The 15,751-nt window shown below is 38.5% G+C and overlaps 1 protein-coding gene across 3 annotated transcripts in view; it reads left to right on the top strand.

The window, feature by feature from the left end:
• The first annotated feature begins 246 nt into the window (after positions 1 to 246).
• Positions 247 to 15,751, top strand: part of LOC101491777 (E3 ubiquitin-protein ligase UPL2-like) — a 17,340-nt gene continuing 1,835 nt past the window's right edge. The window contains exons 1-15 of one of the 3 annotated variants that reach the window (XM_004501613.3): positions 247 to 505; positions 736 to 870; positions 2,957 to 3,052; positions 3,129 to 3,332; positions 3,487 to 10,057; positions 10,163 to 11,223; positions 11,296 to 11,598; positions 11,718 to 11,922; positions 12,382 to 12,656; positions 12,742 to 13,028; positions 13,323 to 14,418; positions 14,494 to 14,640; positions 14,742 to 14,822; positions 14,912 to 15,137; positions 15,285 to 15,424. In XM_004501613.3, coding sequence (XP_004501670.1) covers positions 775 to 870; positions 2,957 to 3,052; positions 3,129 to 3,332; positions 3,487 to 10,057; positions 10,163 to 11,223; positions 11,296 to 11,598; positions 11,718 to 11,922; positions 12,382 to 12,656; positions 12,742 to 13,028; positions 13,323 to 14,418; positions 14,494 to 14,640; positions 14,742 to 14,822; positions 14,912 to 15,137; positions 15,285 to 15,424 — 10,788 coding nt within the window. In that variant the 5' untranslated portion in view covers positions 247 to 505; positions 736 to 774. The remainder of the gene's footprint in view (positions 506 to 735; positions 871 to 2,956; positions 3,053 to 3,128; positions 3,333 to 3,486; positions 10,058 to 10,162; positions 11,224 to 11,295; positions 11,599 to 11,717; positions 11,923 to 12,381; positions 12,657 to 12,741; positions 13,029 to 13,322; positions 14,419 to 14,493; positions 14,641 to 14,741; positions 14,823 to 14,911; positions 15,138 to 15,284; positions 15,425 to 15,751) is intronic. The other 2 variants (XM_004501612.3, XM_004501614.3) reach the window with 2 other exon arrangements.

A 15,751-nucleotide genomic window follows, 5' to 3' on the forward strand; every position in this document is an offset into this window, starting at 1 on the left:
AAATATTATTAATAATTTAACAAATATGATTAATTAATAGTAGAAAAATACATATAAATTAATTTTAACTCTTATAATTGTAAAAAATAAAAAGGCGAGATATTTTTTTTCAAGAATTAAATTATCTAAAATATATAGAGTAACAATAGTTTGACTATGTACCAAAATAATTTGAAGGGCTGAAAACCTAGCGGTAATAACGGGTAAAGTGAAGCACCATTTATTTGTTGGTAGAGAACATAACATAACATATCTGCAGTCGAAGTAGCGAGAGTATGCGTCAGTAGTACAATACTCAATTCTTTCTTTGCTTCGTAAAGGGCTAAACTAAACCTTTCTCTCTCTCTCTCTCTCTCTCTCTCTGTGTTAAAAACACAATAACGATTATTATTTTCTATCACACAACAAAACACAAATCGCAACCCTCTTTCTCTTTCGATTTCGCTTCTTCGTTCTTCTCACTCCGGATGTGTTTGCACCAATCCCCTTCTCTCTCATCTCTCAGGTATCTATCTAACCGATTACACATTCTTTATTTTTCATTTTTCTTATGCGATGAATAATTTTATATTATTTTATTCTGAACATAAATTTATGATTCTATTTCAAATTTATGCGCGTTCGGTACTGTTATAGTTCTCGTAATTGAAACTGAAGGATTATGTGTCGTTTTTGTAATTTGATTTGTTTTGATTTCATTTGAGAGGGTTTTAATTTGAATTTGTTTATTGGCAGTAGTTCTTTAGAGTAGAGAAGAAGTTGGTAAGAGGTTAGATGACAACCCTAAGATCGAGTTGGCACTCCAGGCTTCGTCAACTTCTATCAAATGAAGGTGCCAATGGTCCATCTATCAAACTTGATTCTGAACCGGTTAGTTACCATTCTCTGTAACATTCATTATTTATTGTTTTGCTTTGTAATTAGGGTTCAAGGGGATCATTTTTGTTATAACTGTTTAAACCCTTTAAGTTTTTATAGACAACCAAGTTGATTATTACACTGTAAAATTGTTTTATATTGACAACCGATAATATAACTCACCACGAAAACAAATAATTAGACGATTCTTTGATTTAGAAACCGGATAATATGATGTGACAGATTGATGGGTTCTGATTGGATGACACTTTAAACTCTTTTTTATATTGTAATCTTATTTATTTGTTCTGATGATAAGAAAATGCATTTTCTCTAAGGCTGTGTAATATGAGTTCAGTTATTTTGTTATTTACAATTCAGTTTTTTATTGGCTGTTATACAATATGTGCAAGGCACTTGTAAGTCACAAATTTTATTGTTTATTCGAGAAATTGGTGGAATAGGTTGGTGTTCTTGCTTTCAATTTAGCACCGCCAGACTTAGTATAGCATATGCTTTAGGACTTTTGGTTAGTAATTGAACCGGCACAAAAACTATGGGTGTTTTAGAAAAGTTCAACATCTCGGCTTTTTGGAAGTAAAAAAGTAGAAATAAATTTTTTCTCTTGTTACATTTTTCAGGAGATAAAGTTTATGGCCTCTCCTACAGTTATGTTTTTCTTAAAAGAAGAGAATATTTTGACTCAAAGTTATGTGGGTTCAGGTTGTGATTGGTTATGTAGCTGGAGAAACCAATATTACATAAAATCGAATCAATAGTTGTGATTTAGAAATTAATTGGCAGTTGTATTATGGTTGTAGTTTATTTTTGGTTGTTGTGGTGTTTGAATACTAAATGGGATTGCCGACTTTGGCTTAAGAATGCTTTTATAGTGAGTTGTCCAAAAACCATTAATATCTATCTAGAAAAATTGCCCAACCAGCTTGAATAGCATAGTTGCATGCTTGTAGAAATTTTGGGAAAATGACTTTTTTTTTCTCTCCATCAAATCTCCAAAACCTGTTATGAAAAGAAACTATATTCCCAACATAAGCTAATGTGATCACGGAGTAAGCAACTTGCTTCTCTTACTCTATATTTTTTTTTTGGATTGTATCTAATTTTTATAAATTATTTTTGCCTTCTTCGATGAAAAATTAACAATTGTTATACAGGATCCCTATGAAGCAGATATTTAGCAAAAACTTAACACTAAATAATTTCTTTTATATTAAATTCAATAGAGCTTTGATACTATTCTCTACCAACTTATGACATATAATAAAAAGATAAAACATGTTTTTGCCAAATATGCTTCCTTAAAATTTGTCTAGGATGTGCTGTCGTTGTGTATTACCGGCGTATTCTATGTCATCAATCATTCACTAGTGTAGCTTGATCACCATGAAATGAACGATGGCTGTAAAAGTTTTGATGTGCCTGAATTTATATATTTAATTATACCAGTGGAGTCTCTGGATGGTTTTTGCTGTGTCATGTGTGGTCCAAATTACTGTACATAGAAAGGTTAAATTGGTGATCATAGTATTCTCCTAATGTTTCTGAGCATTAGTCAGTTATTAGTACATACATTTCGCCTGCACTACACATTCATTAAATCTGTGATTGGTTGAATATTTGCAATTAGCGTGGTGATTTGCAAATTACTTTCTGATAGCACTTCTGCTTTTTTGAGTTCTTGGTAATTGGTGCAATATGGGATGGGGTCTGGGGGTACTGTAATGCCTAATATTCATTTTTAGTGTTACATATTTCTTAAAAAATTAAAGGGAAAACATTTTCCATATCACTAAAGCATGTGTAATAGATCTGGGTATATAGGTAACCATTGAGTATGGGCAAGTTTTCACTTGGCATCTGATGCATGTATTGATCTACTAAAAATATGTCCATTGGCATCCACAAATTTGCAATATTGTCTATTTCTATTTCTATTTCTATACATTTACATTCACAATCTCCTTATTCATGGGTGAAGTAAAACTTGCCAGAAATTGTAGTGGGTTAGGTGTTTTACTTTCATTCTCTCCCTTTTACTGGTGAAATGTTATCTGATTTGGCAATTAATTGATTTCAGCCTCCTAAAATCAAAGTATTCATTGAGAAGGTCATCCAATGTCCATTACAAGATATAGCTTTACCCCTCTCTGGCTTTTGGTGGGAGTACAATAAGGTAATAAAACAATAATTTGCTGCATATAGTATTTTTCTTATTGCCTGCACACATCTTACATATTAACTTTCATCAGGGGAATTTTCATCACTGGAGGCCATTGTTGCTTCATTTTGATACATACTTCAAGACATATTTGTCATGTCGAAATGACCTAACACTCTCAGATAGTCTAGAAGATGACATCTCATTACCAAAACATGCAATTCTGCAAATACTACGGGTGATGCAAATAATATTTGAGAACTGTCCGAACAAGAGTACATTTGATGGCTTAGAGGTACATCGTTGAGAAATTATAATCTATTTCAATTGCAGCTTACATATGATACTTCTATTTATTTAATTCTATCGTTTATTTTATTAGAGGGTAGAGGGATTCATTCTTTTTTATTTGATATTATTATTCCTAATATATCTCCTTTTCTTTTCAGCACTTCAAGCTCTTACTAGCATCAACAGATCCTGAGATTATTATTGCAACATTAGAAACTCTTTTTGCACTTGTAAAAATAAATCCCTCTAAGCTTCATGGAAGTTCAAAGTTGGTTGGCTGTGGTTCAGTGAACAGCTATCTCCTGTCCCTAGCACAAGGGTGGGGAAGCAAGGAGGAGGGCCTGGGGCTGTACTCTTGTGTCATGGCAAATGAGAAAGCCCATGATGAAGCACCGTGTTTGTTTCCTTCTGATGCTGAAAATGGTAGTGACCAATCCAATTACCGTGTAGGTTCTACCCTTTATTTTGAGGTGCATGGACCCAGTGCCCAAAGCAAGGACCAAAGTGTAGATACAATTTCCTCAAGCTTGAGAGTTATACACATGCCGGATATGCATTTGTGTAAAGAAGATGACTTGCCATTGTTGAAGCGATGCATTGAGCAGTATAGTGTTCCTCCAGAGCTCCGATTTTCATTGCTCACAAGAATCAGATATGCTCGGGCCTTCCAGTCACCAAGAATAAGCAGACTTTATAACAAGATTTGTATTCTTGCTTTCATTGTGCTGGTCCAGTCCGGTGACGCTCATGAGGAGCTTGTATCCTTTTTTGCTAACGAACCAGAATATACAAATGAGTTGATTAGAGTTGTACGATTTGAAAAAAACATATCTGGATCTATCAGAACACTTGCAATGCTTGCATTAGGAGCTCAGTTAGCAGCATATACATCATCTCATGAGCGGGCAAGGATACTGAGTGGATCTAGTATGACTTTTACTGGAGGGAATCGCATGATACTCTTGAATGTGCTTCAGAGAGCTATTTTGTCATTGAAGAGTTCAAATGATCCATCTTCCCTTGCTTTTGTTGAGGCACTTCTTCAGTTCTACCTGCTTCATGTGGTTTCAACCTCATCTTCTGGGAGTAATATTAGAGGATCTGGCATGGTACCCACATTCTTGCCTCTGCTGGAAGACTCTGATCATGCACACATTCATTTGGTTTGTTTTGCAGTGAAAACCCTCCAGAAGCTTATGGATTATAGTAGCTCGGCGGTATCTTTGTTTAAAGAGTTGGGGGGTATTGAGCTTTTGGCTCAAAGGTTACAGACTGAGGTTCGCAGGGTCATTGGTTTTGCTGGAGAAAACGATAATTTGATGTTCACTGGTGGTAGCTCAAGACATAATACTGACCAGCTTCACTGTCAGAAGAGACTCATAAAAGTGTCCCTTAAGGCACTTGGTTCTGCAACATATAACCCTGCTAACCCTACCAGATCTCAACACTCTCACGATAGTCCTTTGCCAGCAACTCTGGTCTCAATTTTTCGGAATGTAAATAAATTTGGAGGTGACATTTACTACTCAGCTGTTACTGTCATGAGTGAAATGATCCACAAAGATCCTACATGCTTTTCTGCTCTACATGAAATGGGTCTTCCTGATGCTTTTTTATCTTCGATTGTATCTGGAATACTTCCTTCGTCAAAGGCTTTGACATGCATTCCAAATGGTCTTGGGGCCATTTGTCTTAATGCCCAAGGCTTAGAGGTTGTCAGAGAAACTTCATCACTACAGTGCCTTGTTGACATCTTCACAAGCAAAAAATACGTCTTAGCCATGAATGAGGCTATTGTTCCTCTGGCAAATGCTGTGGAAGAACTTCTACGACATGTATCTTCATTGAGAAGTACTGGTGTTGATATTATCATTGAAATTATCCATAAGATTGCGTCCTTTGGAGACAATAATGGTACAGGATCTTCCGGAAAAGCTAACGAGGGCAGTGCAATGGAAACAGATTCTGCAGACAAAGGAAATGAAAACCATTGCTGTTTGGTAGGTTCAGAAGATTCTGCTGCTGAAGGGATAAGGGATGAACAGTTTGTTCAGCTATGCATTTTTCATTTGATGGTATTGGTTCACCGGACTATAGAAAATTCTGAAACCTGTCGGCTATTTGTGGAAAAATCAGGAATTGAAGCTTTATTGAAGCTGTTATTAAGACCAGCTATTGCACAATCCTCAGATGGCATGTCTATTGCTTTGCATAGCACCATGGTATTTAAGGGGTTTGCACAACATCACTCAACTCCTCTGGCACATGCCTTTTGTTCCTCTCTTAAAGAGCACTTGAAGATAGCAATAACAGGGTTTGGTGTAGCTCCACAACCTTTATTACTGGATCCAAGGATGACAATTGAAAACAACGCCTTTTCTTCACTTTTCCTGGTTGAGTTTCTTCTCTTTCTTGCTGCATCGAAAGACAACCGTTGGATGACTGCTTTGCTTACCGAATTTGGAAATGGCAGCAAGGCTGTTCTTGAAGACATTGGGCATGTCCACCGTGAAGTTTTGTGGCAAATTGCTCTACTTGAAAATATGAAGCCTGAGATAGAGGATGATGGTGCTTGTTCTTCTATTGATCCACAACAGGCTGAAGTTGATGCAAATGAAACTGAAGAGCAAAGATTCAATTCTTTCAGGCAGATTCTTGATCCATTACTAAGAAGGAGGACTTCAGGATGGGGTATAGAATCACAGTTTTTTGATCTTATTAACCTCTATCGAGATTTGGGTCGTGCCACTGGTTCTCAACACCAAACAAATTCTGTTGGCCCTTCAACCAGGCGATTGGGTTCCAGCAATCAGTTGCATCATTCTGGGTCTATGGATGTTTCTGGGATTAATAATAAAAAGTGTGACAAGCAGAGGACATATTATATTTCTTGTTGTGACATGGTCAGATCGCTTTCATTTCACATTACCCATTTGTTCCAAGAATTAGGAAAAGTAATGCTGCAACCTTCTCGCCGACGTGATGATATTGTGAGTGTAAGTCCTGCTTCAAAATCAGTAGCTTCAACTTTTGCATGCATTGCTTTAGATCACATGAATTTTGGCGGCCATGTAACTGAAGCTTCCATATCAACAAAATGTCGTTATTTTGGCAAAGTCATGGATTTTTTTGATATTATTCTAATGGAGAGGCCAGATTCTTGCAATCCTATTCTACTGAATTGTTTGTATGGGCGAGGTGTTATTCAATCTGTATTGACCACATTTGAAGCTACTAGTCAATTGCTCTTTGCAGTCAATTGGACCCCTGCATCACCTATGGAAACCGATGATGGGAATGTAAAACATGATGACAAGGATGATACAGATCATTCATGGATTTATAGCTCTTTAGCTTGTTATGGTAAACTTATGGACCATCTAGTGACCTCCTCTTTTTTATTGTCGTCATCAACAAAGCACTTACTTGCACAGCCCCTTACAAGTGGAGATACCCCTTTCCCACTCAATGCAGAGATATTTGTGAAGGTCCTCCAATCTAAGGTGTTGAAGGCAGTGCTTCCAGTTTGGATTCATCCCCAGTTTGTTGATTGTAGTCATGATTTTATTTCTACAGTTATTTCTATCATTAGGCATGTTTATTCAGGGGTTGAAGTAAAAAATGTAAATAGCAGCAGCAATGCTCATATTACTGGGCCTCCTCCTAATGAAACAACAATTTCAACAATTGTAGAGATGGGGTTTTCCAGGTCTAGAGCAGAGGAAGCTTTGAGGCAGGTTGGGTCAAATAGTGTAGAGTTGGCAATGGAGTGGTTGTTTTCTCATCCAGAGGACACAGACACACATGAAGATGATGAACTCGCACGTGCCCTCGCCATGTCCCTTGGAAACTCTGAATCGGACTTAAAGGATGCTACTGCAGAAGACAATGCTCAACAACTTGAAGAGGAGATGGTTCCACCTCCTCCTGTTGATGAATTGTTGTCCACTTGCACAAAACTTTTGCAAAAGGAATCTCTAGCTTTTCCTGTGCATGATTTGCTTGTAATGATATGCTCTCAGGATGATGGTAAATATAGATCTAATGTTGTCACTTTTATTGTTGACCGGATCAAGGAATGTGGATTGGTTTCTAGTAATGGAAATAATATCATGCTGGCTGCATTGTTTCATGTTATTGCTTTAATTCTTAATGAGGATGCTGTAGCACGGGAAGCTGCTTCAAAGAGTGACTTGATCAAAATTACCTCAGATATACTTCACCAGTGGGATTTAAGTCTTGATCAGAGGGAGAAATGCCAGGTGCCAAAATGGGTCACAGCTGCTTTTGTTGCATTAGACAGACTGTTGCAAGTGGATCAAAGACTGAATTCAGAAATTGTAGAGCAGTTGAAGGAGGTTGTGAATAGTAAGCAGACATCTGTTACCATTGATGAAGATAAGCAACATAATTTACAGACTGTGTTGGGACTGACTTCCAAGTTTGCAGATTTACATGAGCAGAAGAGACTTGTTGAGATTGCTTGTAGTTGTATGAAGTACCAACTTCCCTCAGACACAATGCATGCTCTTCTGCTACTATGTTCCAATCTTACAAGAAATCATTCTGTTGCTCTTGCCTTTTTTGATGCTGGTGGTTTTGGTTCACTTCTTTCTTTGCCAACTAGTAGCCTCTTCCCTGGGTTTGATAATGTTGCTGCTTGTATTGTCTGTCATGTTCTTGAAGATCCCCAAACACTCCAGCAAGCTATGGAATCTGAGATAAAACACAGTCTTGTAGATGCATCTAATCGACATCCAAATGGGCGGGTCAATCCCCGCAATTTCCTTTCCAATCTAGCTTCTGTAATTTCTCGAGATCCAATAATATTTATGCAAGCTGCTCAATCTGTTTGCCAAACTGAAATGGTGGGTGAAAGACCTTACATTGTCTTACTGAAAGACCGTGATAAAGACAAATCCAAGGAGAAAGAAAAGGAGAAGGATAAATCATTAGAGAAAGACAAAGAAAATAATGATGGGAAGGTTGTTCTGGGAAATACAACCACACCAGCTTCTGGAAATGGTCATGGAAAAGTTCATGATTCAAAGGGTGTTAAAAGTCACAAAAAACCTAGTCAAAGTTTTGTTAATGTAATAGAGCTTCTTCTTGAATCCATATATACTTTTGTTGTCCCCCCCCTGAAGGATGACAGTGCCTCAAGTATTCTCCCTGGCTCACCAACATCAAGTGACATGGACATTGATGTCTATATGGTGAAGGGGAAAGGAAAAGCAGTTGCCACTTTGACTGAGGGGAACGAAACCAACAGCCAGGAAGCTTCTGCATCACTTGCAAAAATAGTATTTATTTTGAAACTTCTGATGGAGATATTATTGATGTACTCATCGTCTGTTCATGTTCTTCTTCGGCGAGATGCTGAAATAAGCAGCACTATGGGAACTTATCAAAAGAGTCACACTGGTTTAAGTGGGGGAGGAATATTCTACCACATTCTAAGTAATTTTCTTCCTTATTCTCGAAATTCAAAAAAGGACAAGAAAGTTGATGGTGACTGGAGGCAGAAACTAGCAACCAGGGCTAACCAGTTTATGGTGGCTGCGTGTGTTCGTTCTACAGAGGCAAGGAGAAGGATTTTTACAGAGATTAGTCATATCATAAATGAATTTGTTGATTCATGTACTGGTGTTAGGCCTCCAGGCAATGAAATTCAGGTCTTTGTTGATCTACTTAATGATGTTTTGGCTGCTCGTACACCTGCTGGCTCAACCATCTCAGCAGAGGCCTCTTCTACTTTTATGGATGCTGGTCTAATTAAATCTTTCACTCGTACTCTCCAAGTTTTGGATTTGGACCATGCTGACTCATCTAAAGTTGCCACTGGTATTGTCAAGGCTCTTGAGTTGGTAACCAAGGTGCATGTTCATTCAGTTGATTCGAGTGCAGGGAAGGGTGGTAATTCAACAAAGCATTCTGATCCTAGTCAACATGGAAGAACAGATAATATTGACCACATATCTCAGTCCATCGAAACTACATCTCAGGCCAATCACAACTCCCTTCAAGTTGACCATGTTGAGTCATACAATGCGATTCAGTCTTATGGTGGGTCTATAGCTGTTACAGATGATATGGAACATGATCAAGATCTTGATGGTGGTTTTGCTGCTGCTAACGAAGATGTGTACATGCATGAAACTGCCGAGGATGCCAGAGGCCATGAGGATGACATTGAAAATGTGGGGCTACGATATGAAATCCAACCCCATGGCCAAGAAAATCTTGATGATGATGATGATGAGGAGGAGGATGATATGTCTGAAGATGAGGGGGAAGATGTGGATGAAGATGATGTGGAACATAATGGTTTGGAAGAAGACGAAGTCCATCACTTGCCACATCCTGACATTGATCAAGATGATCAGATTGATGAAGATTACGATGCATTCTTGAACCAAGTGGATCCGGATGATGAGGATGAGGATGAGGAGGACGAAGATGAAGACGAAGACGGGGTTATACTTAGACTTGAGGAAGGTATTAATGGAATTAACGTATTTGACCATATTGAGGTTTTTGGAAGAGATAATAATTTTCCCAATGAAGCTCTTCATGTGATGCCAGTTGAAGTTTTTGGTTCTAGACGTCCTGGAAGGACCACATCTATTTACAACCTTTTGGGCAGAACTGGTGATAATGCTACACCTTCACGCCATCCACTTTTAGTTGGACCTTCTTCCTCATTCCACCAATCTACTGGGCAATCAGGTCTATTTCTTTATTAAGTTTTTTGCTTGACGTTTTTTACAATAGTGTTTTATTTATTTATTCTTCGCATTTCAATAATGACTTTTTTTGTATAAAAAAATTCAGATCGTATAACAGAAAACTCAACAGGTTTGGATAATATCTTTCGATCATTGAGGAGCGGACGTCATGGACACAGTTCAAACTTGTGGAGTGACAATAACCAGCAAAGTGGCAGGTCAAACACTGCTGTTGTACCACAGGGCCTTGAGGAGTTGCTTGTTTCTCAATTAAGGCGACCCACCCCTGAAAAGTCATCTGATAACAACTCAGTTGAAGCAGGTCTTCATAGTAAAATAGTTAAGGTCAGCCAGATGCACGATTCAGGGGGTTCAAGTCTAGAAATTCCAGTCGAAAGTAATGCAATTCAAGATAGTGGTATGGTGACTCCAGCATCAATTGATAACAATAACAACAATGTTGATAACCAACCTGCCGAAAATGGATCCCTGCAAGCAGACGCATCAGGCACTCACTCACAGGCAGTTGAGATGCAGTTTGAGCATAATGATGCAGCTGCTCGGGATGTTGAAGCTGTCAGCCAAGAGAGTAGTGGTAGTGCGGCTACTTTTGGTGAAAGTCTTCGGAGCCTAGATGTTGAGATTGGAAGCGCTGATGGCCATGATGATGGTGGAGAAAGGCAGGTTTCTGCAGATAGGATAGCGGGTGAATCACAAGCTGCAAGGACTAGAAGAGCAAATGTGTCTTTTGGTCATTCTTCTCCTCTAGGTGGGAGAGATGCATCGCTTCATAGTGTTATTGAAGTTTCTGAAAATTCAAGCCGAGATGCAGATCAAGATGGTCCAGCAGCTGAACAGCAGGTGAACAATGATGCTGGATCGGGAGCAATTGATCCTGCTTTTCTTGATGCTCTTCCTGAGGAGTTGCGTGTTGAAGTCCTATCAGCTCAGCAGGGTCAAGTGGGTCAACCATCAAATGCCGAGTCCCAAAACAGCGGGGATATTGATCCAGAATTCCTTGCAGCTCTTCCCCCAGATATTCGAGCAGAAGTTCTTGCTCAACAGCAAGCACAAAGGCTACATCAATCTCAGGAATTGGAAGGGCAACCTGTTGAAATGGATACAGTCTCAATAATTGCAACATTTCCTTCTGAGCTACGAGAAGAGGTAAGTTTGTTGGTTGAATCCAGTTTTATAAAATGAGTCTGTCTCTGATGAATTCTTTTTGATTTTGTTCAGGTTCTTTTAACTTCATCTGATGCTGTCCTTGCCAACCTTACACCTGCTCTTGTTGCCGAGGCAAATATGTTGCGGGAGAGGTTTGCACATCGATACAGCCGTACCCTCTTGGGAATGCATCCTAGAAGCCGTAGAGGTGAGACATCTAGACATGGTGAAAGTTCTGGTTCTGGCATGGATGGTATAGGGCGAAGCATTACTTCACGCAGGTCTGGTGGAGCTAAGGTTGTTGAAGCTGATGGAGAACCTCTAGTTGACACTGAAGCTTTGCATGCCATGATTCGGTTATTTCGTATAGTGCAGGTTTTACTTGTTTTTTTTGAAAAATTAGTTCAGGTGTTACTTGATGATAGGAATCAAGGAGAAGTCCTTCAAAATGAGCACAACTCTGTTGTTTATTATTTTTAATTTTTTTTTTGCAGCCATTGTATAAAGGTCAATTGCAGAGGCTTCTTTTGCATCTTTGTGCCCATAGTGAAAGTAGAACTTCTCTGGTGAAAATTCTGATGGATTTACTGATTCTTGATGTAAGAAAGCCTACCAGTCATTGTAGTACAGTTGAGCCTCCATACAGACTATATGGTCGTCAGAGCAATGTAATGTACTCACGTCCTCAATCTTTTGATGGTAAGCAAACTTGATTAGTCTTTATTTTTGTACAAAGTCATTGTTGACAGTAATCCCAATTAGTTTTCTGAAGTGATGTTAGGCGTGAGTTGGTGACACTAATCTGCTAATGAAGTTAGTTAGTTAGTTAGTTTGGCTGTGATAGTAAGAATAAATGAGGTATATTGCATATAATTTAGAAGAGGTTGAGAGGGAGAGGTATCCAGACATTTGTAAGAGAATAGGGTCTTTTGGGCAAGGGAGGGTTGCTGACCTTCAAAGTAATATTCCCTATTGTTTCTAGTAAGATACCTGGTTCCTAACAAGTAATGCCCTTGTTTAGTACGTATTCCTCTTCTGTTTTCTTATTCCTCATGCTTGCTTTCATTAGTGGCTGTTAAAATTATTTGGAAAATATGTTTTGAAATGTTAATTGTGGATGAATTTATCAATGCCTTCTATACTTGTTTGATTATGCAGGAGTTCCCCCATTGCTCTCACGGAGAATACTTGAAACTCTCACTTATCTTGCTCGTAATCATCCATATGTGGCAAAAAAATTGCTTGAGCTTAGGCTGCATCATCCTGCATCAAGAGAGCCAGATAATGCTGAGATTATGCGTGGCAAAGCTGTGATGGTTGTTGAAGATCAAGTTACTATAGGTGAAAATAATGAAGGATACATATCCATTGCAATGCTTTTGAGTCTCTTGAAACAACCCCTTTATTTGAGGAGCATAGCCCATCTCGAACAGGTGATGATTTGGTTTTATTGGTATATCTTTAGTGCATCCAATTTCATGTAACTGCTGACATGATATGCTTTGTATTTGTTCTCAGTTGCTAAACTTACTCGATGTCATCATTGATAGTGCTGGAGGCAAGTGTAGTTCATCTGACAAATCCCATATAACTACAGAGCCAGTATTGGGCCCACAAATTTCTGCGATGGAGGCTGATGTAAATATGAATTCTGTTATTTCTTCTGGTCTTGATGCATGTCCTAAAGCTGACAGTTCCTCGAAACCAACATCCTCTGGTAATAAGGAATGTGAGACTCAGCAAGTACTGGGTAACCTGCCAAAAGCAGAACTCCAACTCCTGTGCTCATTGCTTGCACTAGAAGGGTATGATGATTATACTTATGCTTATAGATTGTGTTAATTCCGCTGTCGGGGTTTTGTCAGTTTGCCTTGTTTTGGTGTATTTAGTTACGATTACTAAGAACTCCTGAAGAGTGGTGGGAGTCATAAGATTCCTGGCAGACAAGCTCCTGATTTTTAATCGACTCACTGTGTATTGATATTTTTTTCCTTTGTTATTTTTATGACACAATTCACAGACCATGAGTTTTTGAAAAATCAATGCTGTGGAATTTAGCAATGATGGACTTTATCTGATGTTTCATGTATTCCTTTCAGTTTGTCAGATAATGCATATGGTCTCGTTGCCGAAGTAATGAGGAAATTAGTGTCCATTGCTCCAATTCACTGTCAGCTTTTTGTCTCTCATCTGTCAGGAGCAGTTCGAGACTTGACTTCATCTGCTATGGATGAACTACGCATTTTCAGTGAAGCAATGAAAGCTCTTCTTAGTACATCTACTAATGGTGCTGCAATTTTGAGAGTTTTGCAAGCCTTGAGTTCCTTTCTCACCCCATCGTCTGAGAAAGAGAATGATGGAATATCTCGTCCTCTTTTTGAGTTTTTGGAAATCAATTCAGCATTAGAGCCCTTATGGCATGAGTTGAGCTGTTGCATAAGCAAGATAGAATCCTACTCTGAGCCGGCATCTGATGTTTACCCGCCATCTACTACATCTGTGTCTAAACCGTCTAGTGTCATGCCTCCACTTCCAGCTGGTTCTCAAAATATCCTACCATACATAGAATCTTTCTTTGTGGTTTGTGAGAAGCTGCATCCTGCACAGTCAGGTGCTAATCATGACATAGGTGTTCCTTGTATCTCTGATGTTGAAGATGCCAGCACATCTGGTACTGAGCAGAAAGCATCTGGATCTGCTGTGAAAGTAGACGAGAAACATGGCGCTTTTGTCAAGTTTTCTGAGAAGCATAGGAAGCTGCTAAATGCTTTTATCAGGCAAAACCCTGGCTTGCTTGAGAAATCTTTTGCCCTTATGCTGAAGATTCCCAGATTCATTGATTTTGATAACAAGCGCTCCTACTTCCGATCAAAAATTAAGCATCAGCATGACCATCACCACAGCCCACTAAGAATATCAGTAAGAAGGGCATATGTATTAGAAGATTCTTATAACCAACTTCGAATGAGATCAACTCAAGATTTGAAGGGAAGGTTGACTGTTCACTTCCAAGGGGAGGAAGGTATCGATGCAGGTGGTCTTACAAGGGAGTGGTATCAATTGTTGTCCAGGGTTATTTTTGACAAAGGAGCATTACTTTTTACTACGGTGGGCAATGAGTCAACATTTCAGCCAAACCCAAACTCTGTTTACCAAACAGAACATCTATCTTATTTCAAATTTGTTGGTAGAGTGGTGAGTTCCTTTGCACCTTATTTTTAAGGTTTGCTGCTTGTCATACGTGCTTCTTATCTCTTCTACCTTATCCAGGTCGGAAAAGCATTATTTGATGGTCAGCTCTTGGATGTCCATTTTACTCGATCATTCTATAAGCACATTCTAGGGGCCAAAGTTACATATCATGATATAGAAGCCATTGATCCTGCTTATTTCAAAAATTTGAAATGGCTGCTTGAGGCAAGTGTATTTTTGTAGTTTGTGTCCACCCTATCAACACTCAAAATTGTTATCTACATGTTCATTGAAAACATTTTCTTATGTATGTGGTATGATCGCAGAATGACATCAGTGATGATCTGAATCTTACCTTTAGCATTGATGCAGATGAGGAAAAGTTGATATTATATGAACGAACGGAGGTATTGACTTTGCTCTGAAATTTTCGAGATGATATTTGATGTATTGGCTTGTTCGTTGTCAACTGTCTAATCTTAATGAAAATATTTAGGTGACTGATTATGAGTTGATTCCCGGTGGACGGAATACTAAAGTTACAGAGGAGAATAAACATCAATATGTTGATTTAGTTGCTGAGCATCGATTGACCACTGCTATTCGACCTCAAATAAATGCTTTCTTGGAAGGGTTCAGTGAAATAATTCCCAAGGAGTTGATATCTATTTTCAATGATAAAGAGCTGGAACTATTGATCAGTGGACTTCCCGATATTGATTGTAAGTTTGTTAACCTTTATTGTGAGTTATTTTTATTGTGAGTTTCTTTCATTTATTGACGGCATTCTTGCTCAGTTGCTCAATACTGGCTAGTTCTTTAATCTCTAAACAATAAAATTTAACACTCAGTTCAACTATTTATTTCAGTGGATGACTTGAGAGCAAATACAGAGTATTCTGGATATAGTGCTGGGTCCCCGGTTATCCAATGGTTTTGGGAGGTTGTTCAAGGTTTCAGCAAAGAAGACAAGGCTAGGCTGTTGCAATTTGTGACAGGCACATCCAAGGTATATTGCTTCCTAAACATTTGATCTTATTGACAGTAACCCAAATTTTTATAGTGATTTTTCATGTTGAGTCACGTTCATTTGGCCTTAATATTGGAAGTGCTTTCCTATCTTTTCCCCAATACCTTGGTGTTTGGATGTATAATAATATGAATAAGATGAAATGCTAGCTACATTCTGTTGCACCCAGTTTTTTTGTTCAATTTCTTCCAAATGGTCAAGACTCAAGAGTAAAGTGTAAGTCTCACATGATTGAGAACTTCAGTGGCGGAGTATGTGTTCAATTTAAATTTTATTCCAAAATTCCTTGGCTTCCGAATCTCGGCA

Source organism: Cicer arietinum, chromosome 5 (genome assembly GCF_000331145.2).
Source record: "Cicer arietinum cultivar CDC Frontier isolate Library 1 chromosome 5, Cicar.CDCFrontier_v2.0, whole genome shotgun sequence".
NCBI lineage: Eukaryota > Viridiplantae > Streptophyta > Magnoliopsida > Fabales > Fabaceae > Cicer > Cicer arietinum.